This window comes from Leucoraja erinacea, chromosome 32 (genome assembly GCF_028641065.1).
Source record: "Leucoraja erinacea ecotype New England chromosome 32, Leri_hhj_1, whole genome shotgun sequence".
Classification (NCBI taxonomy): domain Eukaryota; kingdom Metazoa; phylum Chordata; class Chondrichthyes; order Rajiformes; family Rajidae; genus Leucoraja; species Leucoraja erinaceus.
Genome location: NC_073408.1, coordinates 23,407,648 through 23,425,154, shown reverse-complemented (window position 1 = coordinate 23,425,154; position 17,507 = coordinate 23,407,648). Strand labels below are relative to the sequence as shown.

General features: G+C 45.7%; 2 protein-coding genes across 3 annotated transcripts in view; one reads left to right on the top strand and one right to left on the bottom strand.

Moving 5' to 3' along the window:
• The window catches only part of kirrel3a (kirre like nephrin family adhesion molecule 3a), a 764,091-nt gene that overhangs the window by 185,949 nt on the left and 560,635 nt on the right, over positions 1-17,507 (bottom strand). The gene's annotated exons all lie outside the window — the stretch shown is intronic.
• The window catches only part of LOC129712451 (uncharacterized), a 1,380-nt gene continuing 723 nt past the window's right edge, over positions 16,851-17,507 (top strand). The window contains exons 1-2 of the mRNA XM_055660893.1: positions 16,851-17,300; positions 17,415-17,507. The exon at positions 17,415-17,507 is cut by the window's right edge and continues 723 nt beyond it. Coding sequence (XP_055516868.1) covers positions 16,993-17,300; positions 17,415-17,507 — 401 coding nt within the window. The 5' untranslated portion in view covers positions 16,851-16,992. The remainder of the gene's footprint in view (positions 17,301-17,414) is intronic.

The window sequence follows — 17,507 nt, the reverse complement described above, 5'->3', positions numbered from 1 at the left end:
TCTGGTCCCAAGGCTTTCGGATAAAAGGTTGTGCACCTGTACTACCTGGGGAAATACTTTGGTGAACTGTCTTCCAACTAGACCCTTCTGTGGAAACAATATAACGGGGTAATCTGTGATTGGGTTAGGGAGTTGTCAATAAATGTATTATATGATCTTTATTTGTGATTGGCTTGTAGGGATTGCCCCCCCCCTCCCATGTATTTTCGCGCCACGGGTCCGATACAGTATAAAAGAGGGGACACCACATGGATAGGAGTCGATCTTCTGGATGTGCATTTGTGACTGTGTTGGCTGTCTGGAGCTGTCTATTCTCACGAGGCTGAAGGACGAGTAGAGACAAGGATCGGACCCGCGGTGTTGGTTAGGTATCGTAGAGGAATTTTGTTTGTGAGTGAGAATAAAGAGTTAGTTGATCCAGTGCTTGACTCAGTGTTTTACTGAACTAGACTAAGGGGGTAAGCTGTAGGAGCATAATTACTGCGGCGATTAAGAGGATTTTAGATAGGCACATGGAAGAGCGGGGAATAGAGGAATATGTCATGTTCGGCACAAACATTGTGGGCCGATGGGCCCGTTTCTGTGCTGCACTGTTTTATGTTCTATGTTCTATGTTACAGTTCAATGAGAGGGACTGTCATATGTTGTCTAATACCAGAACTATTATAAATTTCCTTTAAAAATTTTAGACTCTCAACTTTAGAGATACAGGGTGGAGACGGGCCCTTGTGCTCACAGATCACCCATTCACTTGCACCATCTTACACATGAGGGACTATTTACAATTTTACAAACGGCAGTTAATCTAAAACCCTGTACATCTTTAGAATGTGGGAGGAAACCGGGGGTCCCGGAGAAAACCCACGTGGCCACTGGGAGAAACTCCGCACAAACTCTGTACAGACAACACCCGTTGCCAGGATTGAATCCAGGCCTCTGACGCTGTAAGGCAGTAACTCTACCGCTGTGCCACCGTGGCGTCCAACTGCGCAATTCATTTTTCCACATTAATTAATAAACCTCATTCGAGATTTCAGCAGAGCATATTTTTTTTAAATCAAAACCTAATTTATTTAATTTCAACACGATACAAAAGCCAAAAAAACCCACCGTGGTGACATGCCCACCAGCATGTTACAAAATCATCATATAACTATGTTACAAATATTATAATAACTACTATACAACCCCGGTAAAGGGGCAAGCAACTAGCTTGGGCAAAGCGTTCTTCCGCCTGGTGTCGTGATAGCCAGCGTGTCCAGGCCTAGGAGCAACCCAACCAGTAAATCTTCAGCCCTGCCTACTCCCTAGATCCCGTCACCAGTCCTTCAGTCACTAACAGCAGAGCCACTCCTCCCCTTGCATACCCTAGGTGGAGTGGCGGTGCTCCTTGCCCTCCGGACCCTGGCTACAAGGAACGCTCCACTGGTCCCTCTAATCAGCGGCTATGCTGGTGGTGCCGACTGACTCCCAGGGGAATAAACAGTTTCTGGACAGTTAACAGGAACCCAATGCGAGTTAACCCAACGAGTTATAAAGGATGGGGTTAATGTGGAGGAGAAATATGACTGCTGTTGGGCAAGTTATTTAGCATGTTGTTAGAGCAAGGCAGTCTTCCAAGAACTGAGGAAGAGTCTTCAGAAGACTGCTGGAAGCAACTCAGAAGAAAAATAATAACAGAATTAATAATAGAACAGGATTAAAATTTTCTTTGAACATTTCTGTTTATTGGTTTTCAAAAATAAAAATCAAAGGGATATAACCACACACTCAAGAAGCAGACGTTTAGGTAGTGCAGACACAAGAGACTACAGATGCTGGAAACTTGAGAAAACAAGTAAAGTATTGGAGGATTCAGCAGGTCAGGCAACATCCGGGGAGGGAATGAAGGTGGCGGCGTTTAGAGTTGGGACCCTTCTTCATCCTGTCCAAACTGAAACGTGACCTGTCCATTTCCTTCCCCGATGCTGCCTGATGTACTGAGTTTATCGAGCATGGTGGCGCATTAGTAGAGTTGCTGCCTTACAGCAGCGGAGACCCGGGTTCAATCCTAACTAAAGGGCCTGTCACACTTTCACGACCTAATTCACAACCTCTGCCGAGTTTGCCCTTCATATACTCGCAGCATGGTCGTCACGAGGTCGTAGGAGGTCGTAGGTAGGTCGTAGCAGGCAGTGATGCTAGTCGTAGGTACTTGTGGCATCAAGTAGGTCGGGGCGTTTTTTCTACCCTGATGAAAAATGTCCACGAGTAAAAAAGGTCGTAAATTAGCTCGTGAAAGTGGGACTGGACCTTTAGGGTACTGTCTGTCCGGAGTTTTTACGTTCTCCCCGCGACCGCGTGGGTTTTCCCCGAGTGCTCTGTTTTCACCCCACACTCCAAAGACGTACAGGTTTGTAGGTTATTTGGCTTTGGTGAAATTGTAAATGGTCCCCAGTGTGTCGGATAGTGCTACAGTATGTGGTGATCGTTAGTGGGCACGGACTCAGTGTGTGCTATGGCCTGTTTCTACACTGCATCTCTATACAATACATGATTACAATTGATTTACAGTATATAGATACATGATAAGGGAATAACGTTTAGTGCAAGCTAAAGCCAGCAAAGTCTGTACAAGGAGAGTCTGAGGGTCACCAAGGTGGTAGATAGTAGATCAGGACGGCTCTACCATTTTTTATTAACCAAAAATAATTTTAATCAAACATTTACAAAAATGATATGTACAATGCAAACAAACCCACCACCACAATACAAAGTAAAATATATATTCTGAAATACTGAATATAAAATAACTGTTTCACAATCCTTGTTCAGGATAGATTTCACCCCCATGGTGCCCAATGGTCCCGGCAATCCCCTAGGGCACCCGTGGACAGCACATAGCCCCCCCTGCTCTCCCATTGACAGGGTGGGTGTGTGGGTGACTGTCGCTGGCAACGTGCCACGAGTAGGTGGTCAGAAACGTGTTGACATTGTTGCTATTTAGGGAGTGCAGCGTAGTTTCACAAGGTTAATTCCCGGGATGGCGGGACTGCCATATGCTGAGAGAATGGAGCGGCTGGGCTTGTATACTCTGGAGTTTAGAAGGATGAGAGGATATCTTATTGAAACATATAAGATTATTAAGGGTTTGGACGCACTGGAGGCAGGAAACATGTTCCCGATGTTGGGGGAGTCCAGAACCAGGGGCCACATTTTAAGATTAAGGGGTAAGCCATTTAGAACGGAGACGAGGAAACACTATTTCACACAGAGAGTTGTGAGTGTCGAGTTCTCTGCCTCAGAGGGCGGTGGAGGCTCGTTCTCTGGATACTTTCAAGAGAGAGCTAGATAGGGCTCTTAAAGATAGCGGAGTCAGGGGATGTGAGGAGAAGGCAGGAACGGGGTACTGATTGTGGATGATCAGCCATGATCACATTGAATGGCGGTGGTGGCTCGAAGTGACGAATGGCCTACCCCTGCAACTATTGTCTGTTGACCCCTCCATCCAAAGAGACTTGGAAATCCACTGAGGGTCACCGGCAGACCTATGACCCTCAAGATCACGGAAAATATTTCAGGTAAAATGAAGTCTGAGATTAGCACAGCAAATGGCAATTATAGCCAGCTTTTCACAAATGTCAACAGAAGTGTTAAATTAATAGCCCTGTAGAAAATAATGAAACTCTCCGGACGTGAAATATTTGCCATGTTTTGTTATAATCTTTGAGCATTGCAATTACATGGCTGATTGCTTGCTATTATACTGGCGCTCAGAGGCCCATGGACAAGTGGTGTGATTCTCTCTGCACACGTCCCAGTTCAACGTCAGCAACTCCTTCTCTTTTGGCCCCGTGCCTGCCCTGAAATTCACCCTTCTGTTGATCCTCATTTGGTTGGGGGTTTCATGACACAACCATCCTCCACTAACTGCTTCACGCCCACCCTCTCCATCTGACCTCGGGGCGGCACAGTGGCGCAGCGGTAGAGTTGCTGCCTTACAGGGTCAGAGCCCCTGGTCCCGGGTTCGATCCTGACCACGAGTGCTGTTTGTGCGGAGTTTGCACCTTCTCCCAGTGACCTGCGTGGGTTTTCTTCGAGATCTTCGGTTTCCTCCCACACTCCAGGTTTGGCTTGGTATGAATGTAAAATTGTCCTCAGTGTGTGTAGGATTGTGTTAGTGTGCAGGGATCACTGGTTGGTGCGGACTCGGTGGGCCGAAGGGCCTGATTCAGTGCTGTATCTCTAAACTAAGCTAAATTTCCTCACACTCCTTACCCCTTCACTTAGGAAGCTTAATTACCCAATTGGAATATGCAGCGTGCAATTATGTCACAAAGTCAACAACCTGAAACATCCAGAGACATGGAACTGCAGATGCTGGAACCTTGAGCAAAACACAAAGTGCTGGAGGAACTCAGCAGGACAGACAGCATCTGAGGAGGGAAATGGACAGGCAACGTATCCGGTCGGGAAGATCGACACAAAATGCCGGAGTAAATCAGAGGGTCAGGCAGCATCTCTCCATCCTCACAGAAGGGGTCTGAAGAAGGGTCTTGACCCAAAATGTCACAAATTCATTGTTTCCAGAAATGCTCCCTGACCTGCTGAGTTACTCCAACATTTTGTGTCTATCTTCCGTGTAAAGCATCATCTGTTGTTCCTTTCAACACATTTCTGGTCGAGATCCTTCTTCAGACTGAAACATTAATTGTGTTTCTCTTTAGTTTGTCCATTTTTAGTTATTTAGTTGAGTTTATTGTCACGTGAACCGAGGTACAGTGAAAAGTTTCTGTTGCGTGCTAACTAGTCAGCAGAAAGACTATCACAGATGCAGCCTGTCCAGCTTTCTCTGTTTTTATTTCTGATTTTCTCTTCTGGGATAATCCAGAACGAGGGGGACACTCGATAATATGAGCGATCACCTATTCAAAGCTGAAACGAGATATTGTTTTTCTTCTTTCAGAAGATTGTTACTTTGGAAAATAACTTCTCATTGGACGCAAATTTTGTAACTGGGTTTGCAGCAGGTGTAGATAAAGGGTGGCACAGTGGCGCAGCGGTAGAGTTGATGCCATAGAGCACCAGAGATCCAGGTTCAATCCCAACTATGGGTGCTGTCTGTACGGAGTTTGTACATTGTCCCCGTGACCTGCGTGGGTTTTATCCGAGATTTTTAGTTTCCTCCCACTGTCCAAAGACATACAGGTTTGTAGGTTAATTGGCTTGGTAAATGTAAAATTGTGCCTAATGTGTGTCGGATAGTGTTGGTGTGCAGGGATCGCAGGCCGGTGCGGATTCTGTGGGTCTCTTTCCGTGTTGTATCTCTAATTTAAACTACACTAAAAGATGGATAATAATAATAATAATAATACATTTTATTCATGGGCGCCTTTCAAGAGTCTCAAGGACACCTTACAAAATTTAGCAAATAGAGTGAAAACATATAAGCGGAATAAAATAAATAGTAAAGACATCACCAGTACACAAATTAAGACAGAATTCAATCCAAAGACAAAAATCTAAAACACAATATGAATAATGAATAAGCAGAGGGTGGGGAGGTTACTGGGGGCGGACCAAACCACAGAGTTGAAGCACTGACATCAACGATGATCCTATTAACTAATGTAGCAAGCCAGCTAGGGCCCCCACCCTGCTACTGTTCCTGATTTGTACCTTCATTAGCCGGGATGTTCATCATCTACATTTGTCGTTTTATGTCAGCTTTAACCTGCCTCCAATATTTATTTCGCAAATGAATGTTGAAACTAACGATCATTCCCATGAATTTATTACCATTGCTGTGCTGTCATTTTCCACAATTGTTCTCTGTCATTGTCACCTTCGGGTAGAAATCTCCCATTAACTTGGGACAGTTTAGTTTAGTTTAGAGATACAGCGTGGAAACAGGCCCTTTGGTCCACCGAGTCAGTGCCGACCGGCAATCTCACACACACACACACACACACACACACACACACACACACACACACCCACGAGGGACAGTTTACATTTACACCAAGCCAGTTAACCTCCAAACCTGTACGTCTTTGGAGTGTAAGAGAAAACCCACGCAGGTCACGGGGAGAGCGTACAAATTCCATACAGACAGCACCCAAGATACAAGATACATTTATTTGTCACATGTACCAACTGGTACAGTGAAATGTGTGGTCACCATACAGTCATACGAATAAAAAATAGCACAGAACACGATAGTCTTTAACATAGACATCCCCACACAAAGGAATCAAAGTTTCCCACTGTGAGGGAAGGCACCAAAGTTCAGTCATCCTGCTCTGTTGTCCTCTGTTGTTCACCCGTTGTCAGGGGGGCTTCCGAACCCCTCGGTGTCGCCGCTATGTGTGGCCCGATGTTCTGGCCCACTCGCAGGGATGATGGAACTCCGACGTCGGAATGGGAGAACATTCTCAGCGGCTTGGACATCCGAATCGGCCACTTCCAACCGGAGTCCGCGGCTCCCGAAGTCCACAGGCCGCGCTGGGTGGAGATTCACGCTGGCGGCCCCCGGCAAAAGGCCCTAGGTCTCCGCAATGTCGAAGTCAGCGCCGCCCACGCTGGAAGCTCTACAAACCACAGCTCCGTGATGTTGAAGCAGCAGGCCCAAAACTCCGGAGCTTCAACGGTGATCCAGGTAAGGCATCGCTCGCTCCGCGATGTATCCAACGCTGCGCTGCTGCTGCTGAAGCTCTGGTCTGGGTCCCTGGCAGGAAAGGCCGCGCCAATCTAGTTGGTAGGCCGCGAGGAGGGGGGCGAGGACATGATTCGGAGAATAGTTGCGTCCTCGCCAGGAAGTGACTTGGAACCAGTTTCCCTCTTACCCTAACCCCCACCCCCACATAGAAAAACTAAAGAAACCTCCAAAACATACTTTTAAAACAGACTAAAAATCAGGATTTAAACCGGTCTCTGGCACTGTAAGGCAGCAACTCTACCGCTGTGGCACCACGCTACCCTAATGCAAGTTAATGGAAGTCAGTATTACAGTTGCGAAGTTGCTAAATGTCTACAATAGCACACATTATCCAGTTGTGACCTAACCAATGTTTTATGAAATTGGACCAGAGCTCCTCCTCATATTCTATGCTGTGTCTAATGAAGATACGCATTCTACAGGCCTTCTGCACCATCCTGTCCACCTGTGGGGCCATCTTCAGGGATCTCTGGACTTGCACACCAAGGTTCCTTTACTCTGCAATACTCCTTAGGACTCATGATTCACGGTATATGCCCTGCCATCTCACACCTCTCAGCATTAAATTCCACCTGTTTTTGCTTTGCTCTATCGGCTAATTGTAAGATTAAACGAGAACTTACCAGTTTGAAGTTTGATCTTTGTTTTATGAGGAGTAATGTGAGGGATTACGTGAAGAACTTGCCAGGACGCATGCGTGTCATTCTTCAAAGCAGCGGTGTGAAATCACAGATAACAGTAAATGAACTGAACATAGTAAGATTAGAGAAATAGGATAGCAGTTGAACTTTATGATCGAGGGTGGGCGTGGAGGGCACGTAATCCCTCAACGTTACTCATCAAATAAAGATCAAAGTTCAAACTGGTAAGTTCTCATTTAATCTTACTATTTTACTTCGGAGTCACGTGAGTGACTACATGAAGATTTTATTGCTCTGTGATTTCATGCCGTGGAAACGAGTCCAGGCATCATACACAGCATTAGTAGGCCAATGATGAGTGAACATTAATATAGCATTCAGACATGACATTGATATAGACATGTTGATGCTATTGATGAACAATAGTGGGAATCGTAACCTCCCTCAACCTGGAGGAAGTATGAACCATACCTAAAATAGAGTTGGTGAATACCCCCGATCTGGCAATAGGTTTATTCTGAATATTTGTACAGATTAATAGTTTGACCATCCTGCAGCCGCTAGGATGTGGTCCATAACCCTGCTGCTGAGGTATAGCGGTTCTGGTAGAGTGAGCCTCAATTTCAATGTACACTCCTGTATATGCCAGACCCATTTAACCCTCTGGAGAAGATTTGTAGTCATTCCTTCTAACGAGGTTTTATGTAACTAACAATATTGCTAGTCAGAATCTATGAGGCTCTTAGGGACCTTGACATACTGGTGTCGATGCGTGATCACATGCAACCCAAGGTCCATGGGACATGCAACATCTAGTTTGGTCTGTGTCCCTGTCTACTCTGCTTGACTAATCATAACAAAACATGTTATTATAACCCACAGATATGATCATTCTAGCCAGTGTAGCAATGATTGGACCCGTAGCGCTGTACTCAACACCATGGCATAACCACTAGTACGTGAATTTGACCAAGGACAGGGATGTTGCTGGTGCCTATCAGCGAAGTGACGTAGCACAATGTTAACAACCCATATCTCTGCATCCCTAGGCCTAGGAGGTTTTAGTTGACGATACCCTTCATAATCTAGACATCAGAGGGTGAGACCGGACAGAGTGGTTTATATTCTCCGCAGCCAAATGATGAGGAGGTATTTGAGGCACAGTAAATGGAATTTTAACTTGATGTTATAATCCCATAAAACTGAATTCCAATGTGTCAGTCATCTGTGCCGAGTTAAAAGTAAAGAAGAATAAACAATACTTCGCATCTCCTATGCGGTTTGCTGCTATTTGATGCTATCCCTGCAATCAGCAGTGAGCATTCCTAATACTTATGGTTTGACAACCCGAGCCGCAGGAAACGGTTTCTCAGAGTCTGTAAGTCTATGAATAGATTATATTATGCAGAGGATGGTTTCAACATCATAACTGAACCAGCATCTTTTTTGTCCGGAAATAATCATGTAAGGTTTTATGCTCATTCCCCACATCAGCGGGAACCATGGGTATATAACCCAGGCAGGGACTATGAAAACCCGGAAGCGGGAATCTTGCTGAATTTTGCAAGACCCGTCTATTGAGGCCAAGTGGAGGAAGACATAAAATAACATTCCTCCCTATTGTAGAGAGAATGCACCCTTCACCACTAATATGCCTCGTATTTTTGCAACTGTTGTTTGAGCCTGATGCAAGCATTTCAATCGTTAGTGTTCCATCGATCCACAATGTCATTACATACTTTGTGATCACACATTCATTCTGTGTTGTCATTGATTTTGCATGATAATACACCAGTGCTCAATGCGGTTAGGTAAAACTATGACTGGATACTTTGATTTGATTGTACCTTTGTGATTAACATATACCACTACCAAAGTGTATCACATTGTACTTGTGTATGCAGGTTATGCCTATCCACATGCCCTTTAATGCACTGAATGCACCTGGTATCCATTGACAGTTGATACCATGACTGAACACTTGATAACTCATGCTAATCCCATCTGCCTCCATAACTAGAGATGGCATTAGTAGATTTCCCATCTTTGGGCAATAGCATCAGTTTGGAAATGACTGAAGATTTACAGATGAGAGGTTTTTAGTGGAGCAACGCTGAATACTGTTCGTCCATCATTGTGACTTTGTTAGTTTCAGCTGAGAATAGCAGAGCTCTTTTGTCTCAAAGCTGATCCCAGACAAATAAATGGTTTGATTGCATCCCAATAATCAATAGTTTCAGTTGATATCAACTTAATTTAAATTTAACTGGACAGATGAGAACCTCTATTTCTCAAATATAGCTATGTGGCTGATAAGGCTAATTTAGTAAAATACAGTATGTTCAATATCATCCAGATTGGCCATGCCACTTATTTGTTAGCTCTGTGCAGTCGAAGCACTGATTGTAGTGATTTGGTAAATAATCTGGAAACTGAAGTTAGTCCATTTTGCAATGCTGCTGAGTGTATCATTGTCTCATCCAGACAAATTTCAAATATCTTCAACTCTTTGAGGGGAAATGATCACATGCAAGTTATTCAGAAATATCTATACTGCACATGCGGGTTGAGGCTGTTGAAAATGAACAGTCCACATCCCATATTGTGAGCCTGCCTTGAAAGGCAACTCCAACCATACCTGTTGTGCAGTATAAACTAATTTTACTTCGGAGTCACGTGAGTGACTTCGTGAAGAAGCCCGCTCAGGGCGCAGGTGCGGCATTACGCCAGCAAGTGCAACAGCGGCGGCAGCTGGAGTCAGGCTCTCCAGCTGCACTTTAAAAGCGCACTTTCAGGTAAGTGAAGGGTGCGTTGGGAACGGAGCGAGTTGGAGTTGGTTTTGTTTTGGAAAACATGTCCCAACGTAAGAAACTCGCGACTAGAGCTGCCCGAGTCTATTCCAGCGGGGCAGCAGCCAGCGGCACTACCGCTGGAACAGCGGTTTGAAATTCCTCAGACCGAGCCGGGCCCAGTCACGCCAGAGCCTACACGGCGGGCTGGGAAAGCCACCCGTAAGACAAACCGGCCGGTCGATTCCGATTCGTCGGAGGAGGACGTGTCCACCCCGAAGCGGGGGAGAGACAGCCGCTTAAGCTGCATCAAGCAGCTGTTGGAGGGGATGGTTTACCGGGAGCAGCAGCACTCTCGGTCAGACAGGACAGGCGCCCCCTCCATGGTGCTGAGTCCGGCACCCCCCTTTGCGACCTCGGACCAGGACTGGGAGGTCAGCATCGGTGACCAGGAGCAGGCTGGTCTGAATATGGGGCAGGCGGAAGGTACCGAGAAAGAGCAGGGTGTGCAGGAAGAGCTGCTAGGGGTCGTAACACGATTCGTTGCTACCCCACGGGTTGGAGCACCACTGCAGCCTAGAATGGCTGCAAGTATAAATCATCTCTCCAACAAGCCACTGCAGGAGAAGGTGCTCGCCCAAGTGCTGGACGAGCACATCGCCCCGGATAACTGTGAGGCCCTGAAGGTCAAGAGCCTCAACCCTCAGATATGGGGTAACGTGGGTGGACCTATTTGAACTCAGGAGGTCAAACTCCAGCGCGTACTTCGCCTCCTGACGGCGGCGATAACAGCATACGCACGGGGAGTCGAGACCACAGAAATGACAGCTCACCAACAGGATGTCTTGGCGCTCATGTGCACGACGCAATACGAGCTGAACAATCTCAGGAGAGATAACATTCGGCCGGCACTGAATCCTAAATTTGCAGGATTGTGCAAAGCCCCCACTGTAGAAACCGACTCATTTCTTTTTGGGAAAGACTTAAATAAGCAACTCAAAGAAATGGAGGAGGCTTCAAAAACCTCTAGCCTCATGAGGGCAACACCGCCAGCACCTATACCGAAGCTCTTCATAACACCAAGGCGGCAGCACACCGCTGCATCCACCAGTCGGCATCCTCCATATGCGACTGGTCAAAGCTTGGGGCCGCACTATCCCCAGAAACCTTTTTTAGGTCAGGGCCTGCAGCGGACCCCCTGGAAAATGCGCCTCCCCCCAACATCGCCAGCTCGTCGACAGAGAACATCCAAAAAGAGAAAACCTCAACCCCGCCAATAACCATGGAGGTAGGTGGATCTGGTTCCTACCCGCATATTGTGAATAAAGGTGAATTACTAACAGGGGGAAGGTTACACTTATTTAAAGAAGCATGGGGGAGGATCACAGATGATAAATATATACTTAATAGTATTCAAGGTTATAAAATAGAGTTTATTTCGAATATACCGCCAGTTCAACACATGCCTGAAAGGACATTTGTACTCTCCAACAAACAACAACTGGAGGGACAAGCTGAACTGGTGAGGCTTATAAACAAAGGGGTCATAGGAAAAACTATTCATGAGCCCTTGGAATTTGTTTCCAACATATTTACTAGATGTAAAAAGGATGGTGGATGTCGCATCATCATTGACTTGACATCCTTGAATGTATTTGTTAAGTATATACATTTCAAAATGGAAACATTTGCGACTGCTAGACAATTGATTTTCAAAGGATACTATATGGCCAGCATCGATCTCAAAGATGCTTACTATCTAGTACAGATACATAAAGATTATAGCAGATATCTTAAATTTATCTGGATGGGGGAGCTTTGGCAGTATAAAGCACTGCCTAATGGGCTTACTTCAGCTCCAAGACTATTCACAAAAATATTGAAGCCAGCCATGGCAACGTTAAGGAAACAAAAACATATAGTCATGGCATATTTGGACGACATCCTCATAGTTGGGAAAACTATGGAATTGGCTGTAGCAGCAGTATCAGCTACAAAACAGCTCCTAGAGACTCTAGGCTTTGTCTTACATCCAGATAAATCCAAGTTAAATCCATCCACAATTATGGACTATTTGGGGTTCACAATTAACTCAGTCCAAATGACGATTACCATGCCAAGGGAAAAAATGATTGCATTAACACAATCATGTAAAAAATTAAAAATAAAGAAAAAGCCAACTATTCGACAGGTGGCAGCAGTAATTGGCAAAATGGTAGCAGCATTTCCAGCTATCCAGTTTGGACCTTTGCACTATCAAAATTTGCAAAGAGCAAAGATAACAGCATTAAAATGGCACAAAGGTCATTATGATCAGATCATGACTATACCCCCTGAAGCAATAGCAGAGCTACAGTGGTGGATTCAATATATTTGGCACGGTTATAGTCCTATTGTTATTACTAATCCTACGTTAGTACTCCAAACCGATGCTAGTGCTCAAGGCTGGGGAGCAACTAACTCCATATCCAGCACAGGTGGTAGATGGACTAACTCAGAATCTTCATTACTATCTACACTGGGCATTAACTCTTTGGAAATGTTGGGCGCCTTTTATGGTTTAAAAGCATATGCGTCTGATATGCGTCACTTGCATGTTAGATTAGAAATAGATAATACAACGGTGGTGGCTTATGTTAACCATATGGGCGGCATAAAATCTTTATCATGCGACAAATTGGTTAATATGATTTGGCAATGGTGTGTCGAAAGACATATTTGGCTTTCAGCTACCTATCTACCAGGTAAGCTAAACATAGTGGCGGACACCAGGTCACGGAAATTCAATGACAACATCGAATGGATGTTAAATCCTAAAACATTTGCTAAAATTGTAAAGCAATATGGGAAGCCAGATATAGATTTATTTGCATCAAGACTGAATCACCAACTACCTGTCTATGTCGCGTGGGAACCAGATCCGGAGGCAGCAGCGGTAGACGCTTTTACGTTAGATTGGGGAAAGTTTGTCTTTTATGCTTTTCCCCCCTTCTGCCTCATTAGCCGGGTGCTTCGAAAAATCCAGACGGATTCAGCGTCTGGAGTTTTGGTGGTGCCCGACTGGCCTACACAGCCATGGTTCCCAATTCTCCAGGACATGGTGGTGGAAACACCTATGGTATTCCCCAGTCATCCAGGGTTACTGACTCACCCAGTATCAGGCATCAGCCACCCATGCCACAAAGATATGAATCTCCTGGGTTGCAGATTTTAGACCGACCTTACCTGGATCTGGGGTTATCGGAACAAACCATCGCCACCATGTCAGCATCCCTACGGAATATCCACGAAGAGGCAGTACCTAACCTGCATCAGGAAATGGGAAACGTACTGCCAGAAAACCGGGATTGCTTATAAAACAGCCACAGTAGCGGATGTTCTGGAATTCCTGGCAGACTTACATCATCGTGAAGATTTGAGCTACAGTGCCATCAACACGGCACGTAGTGCTCTTTCAAATTACCTCAAACCTGCGGGACATCAGGCCATGGGAGCCCATCCGCTGGTGGTAAAACTGATGAGGGGCATATTTAACAGCAAGCCCCCCACCCCTAGATATACAAAAATCTGGGATGTCAGTATTGCACTCACATACCTGCGGGACAGACCACCAGCTAGATCTCTCAGTTTAGAGCAGTTGACTTTAAAAACACTCATGCTCATGGCGCTAGTATCTGCACAGAGGGTCCAGTCCTTACATCAACTTCGACTGGACAACATGGACGCTACATCGGATCAGATCACATTCACTATTCAAGGTCTGATAAAACAGTCCAGGCCAGGAACATCCAACACGCTAGTGGCATTCCGGGCATACCCACTAGAGCCACGATTGTGTGTGGTGACCCACATAAATATTTACATAGACACAACCCATAATATCAGAGGAAGTGAGAGAGCCTTATGGGTCAGCCACAGGAAACCACATGACAGGGTAACAAGTCAAACCATTTCAAGGTGGTTGAAACAGGTTTTGGAAGCTGCTGGAATTAACATTAATCTATTTAAATCTCATTCCACCAGGGCAGCATCCACATCATCGGTGGCCAGAATGGATGTGCCTGTGGACTTAATCCTCAAGAAAGCAGGATGGTCACGGGAAGCCACATTCCGAACATTTTATAATAAGCCGTTGGTGGAACCTGATATATTTGCAGTCAGCATTTTAGAAACTGCAAATATTTAATTTAAAGCCCGGGGGAGCTATTTTTTCTTTTGTTATTGTTAATAAATACCGTTTTGTTTTCAAAACAGATTCATTGGTTGATTACAATAACACTTCCTTCCTCAAGAGCTTTCGGTAGTGAGTGTATAAAACTGTTACACGGTTTGAAATCACAGAGCTTTGAAATCTTCACGAAGTCACTCACGTGACTCCGAAGTAAAATAGTAAGATTAAACGAGAACTTACCAGTTTGAAGTTTGATCTGTATTTTATGAGGAGTTACGATGAGGGATTACGTACCCTCCGCTCCCACCCTCATTAGATGGATCAAACCGATAAACTGATGTCTCTTTGTTCTTTACTATGTTACTTCAAATACGTGTCTGTCTGTGATTCCACACCGCTGCTTGGAAGCATGCCGCACCTGCGCCCTGAGCGGGCTTCTTCACGTAATCCCTCATCGTAACTCCTCATAAAATACAGATCAAACTTCAAACTGGTAAGTTCTCGTTTAATCTTACTATCTTATGTTATCCCAAACCAGTGTAAATACTCAAACCAGTTTAAGTATTACCAACTTGTATCCGTGACAGGAGACATCATCGATGTGGCTCCATACCTTTATCCGAATGGGAGGACTTATGCAACCCGACCCAGGAGCTGCCTCAACCATGTGTGCATGATTTTGCACTTCTGCTCCTGTGAGGTGGAGGAGCTTGAGTACGGGGTTGGTGCATCTTCCAGGAAGTCCGTTCTGGGCTGTGGCCTAAAAAAGACCTTTGTTCTGGTTGAACGACCTTCAAGCTTTCACCAGATTCAGTGCATCGTGGTTTGCTGGTGGGTACGTAGGGGTGCTGCCGCCGGAGATATGTGAGGTCTTGTGTAATGATGTCCCCCCCCCCCCCCCCCCCCCACCCCTCACCCCCCCACCGCCCTGCTGGATATCCCCGTGGTTCCTGCAGCAGGGATATCCCCGCGGTCCCTGTGAAAGGGATAGCCGCGATATACATTGTCGGGGGGTATCCCCGCTGTGAAGGTGCCACTGGCACCAGTATGAAGCCACTGGCTCCAACGCCAACGGCTCGAGAGACGACTTCTCCGTCGCCCGCTGCCCATATTTCATGGTCTTTCAAGCGGCTGTGTGTCAGGGTATCCCCGCTGTGTTTTCCCAGGTGCCACCAGCACCAGTATGAAGTTGCTGGTTCCAGCGCCAGCGGCCCAAGAGGAGAATTCACCGCCGCCCGCTCCCGCATTCTGCAGTCTAAAAAGCGGCTTGTGTTGCGAGGTATCCCCGTGTCACGGGGTAGCTCCGATGTTTCCCCCCCCAGATGCCACTGGCACCTGTGTGAAGCTGCTGGTTCCAATGCCAGCGGCCCAAGAGGCGAATTCACTCCGCCCGCTCCCGCATTCCGCGGTCTTTAAAGCGGCTGTATGTCGGGGGGGGTATCCCCGATGTTTTCGGGTATGCCTGAGGTCGTGACCGGTATTCCCTTGACTGGGTCCTCCTGACTTCACCCCGGGCTTTACAGGACCCCTAAGTAGAGGTTCCTGCAGGAAGATAAAACCTGGAAAAAGTTTTTAAAACTTACCTTCAGGTCTGACTGATGGCAGGAGAATCGCGTCCACCCTGCCAGTCGTACGCAATGCGTTAGACGATATGACATGCATGCGTCCTGGTGGGTTCTTCACGTAGTCACTCACGTGACTCCGAAGTACAATTTTTGTCAATCGCTTTGACACTAGTTTCAGAACCTTGATGTTATTTTTCACAAATCTAGATACAAAACTCACAACCAATGATCAAAATGCACTTTTTGCAAAACTCTAACACTTTTTCCAATTTCTTGGATACAATTCACATAAACCAAAGATCATTTGTCCATTGAACTATAATCACCTGTTCAAAATGACACAACTTAACATCAAAGTATAACCATTTCAAAATGCAATTCACACATTACATTTGAGATGACTGTCTATTCATTTCATTACAATAATCTAACTATCAATTGATACAACTGCTCAAAATGACAAGTAACTGTTGCATTACTCTTAAAGCATAGTCTTATGGAAACTGAGGATGAGCATGTTCAGATCATGAAAGTTTCAGGATGACGACAATGATTGACACCACCTGTGACACCAATTCGTTACTGATGATTGATCTGACCTTGTGGTATGGGTGTAAGTGGCATCCACAACAACATCTGTAGTGATACAACATGGAGCAGGCAGGTGGGCACCATAGAGGTTAAGTAGGAGAAGGAAGAGGAGGAAGGCGTGGTCAAAGGAATGGCAGGGGACAAGCACCCCATTTGAGAGGTGGCCATGGGCCCCGTTTGAGAGGTGGCCATGGGCCCCGTTTGAGAGGTGTGGGGGAACGGGGTCAAGGACAAGGACCAAGACAGCAACGGCAAAGAGTCTCCAATGAGAGTAGAGCAATGGTTGTAGATCATGTCTTCAATCATGGCATGATAATGATTGAGGCAACGAGAATGATACAACCAAACCTTAGAAGATCAACCGTGGCCTCAATCATTAGAACTTTCCGCAATGAGAACAGGTAAGTCTTCAGCATGCACTACAGTAAACATTACAGTACTGTAGGCTACTCTTACTGTAATTGTCAAATGATTGTACACTGCATGCCAATGTGCAGCACAGAGTAGGTAATGTGACTATGAAAATGTGTTCTACAGTATGATGACATGTTCTTCCTGTCATATTCCCTACAGAATTGAGACTAGACCCAATAGTGGAGGCAGAGGCAGACTCCTCACTGAGGAACAGGAACGGGCTGTGGTCAACATGGTCCGGGCCAGAAATGACATTCGGCTTAGAGAAATCAGACAGAACATCCTGGACGATGAAGATCTCTTCAGGAATGTGGAAGCCATAAGTTTGCCGACCATTGCACGTGTTCTGAAAAGGCACCAGGTTTCCCTCAAACAGTTGTACCGTGTGCCTTTTGAAAGAAATGCAGACAGAGTGAAGCAACTGAGGATTGAGTATGTTCAGGTATGTTCAGTTTCATGATGCCTGTTTGTGAAAAATTCCCCATCATTGTACTGTAATCAATACTGTACAGTAATTCTCTTTCCAACATGTCTTTTTGTACATAGACAAATGGCCCTGGATGCGGATGAAAATCATCACAAATTTGTTTTTGTGGATGAGGCAGGCTTCAACCTGGCCAAGACAAGGAGGAGAGGGCA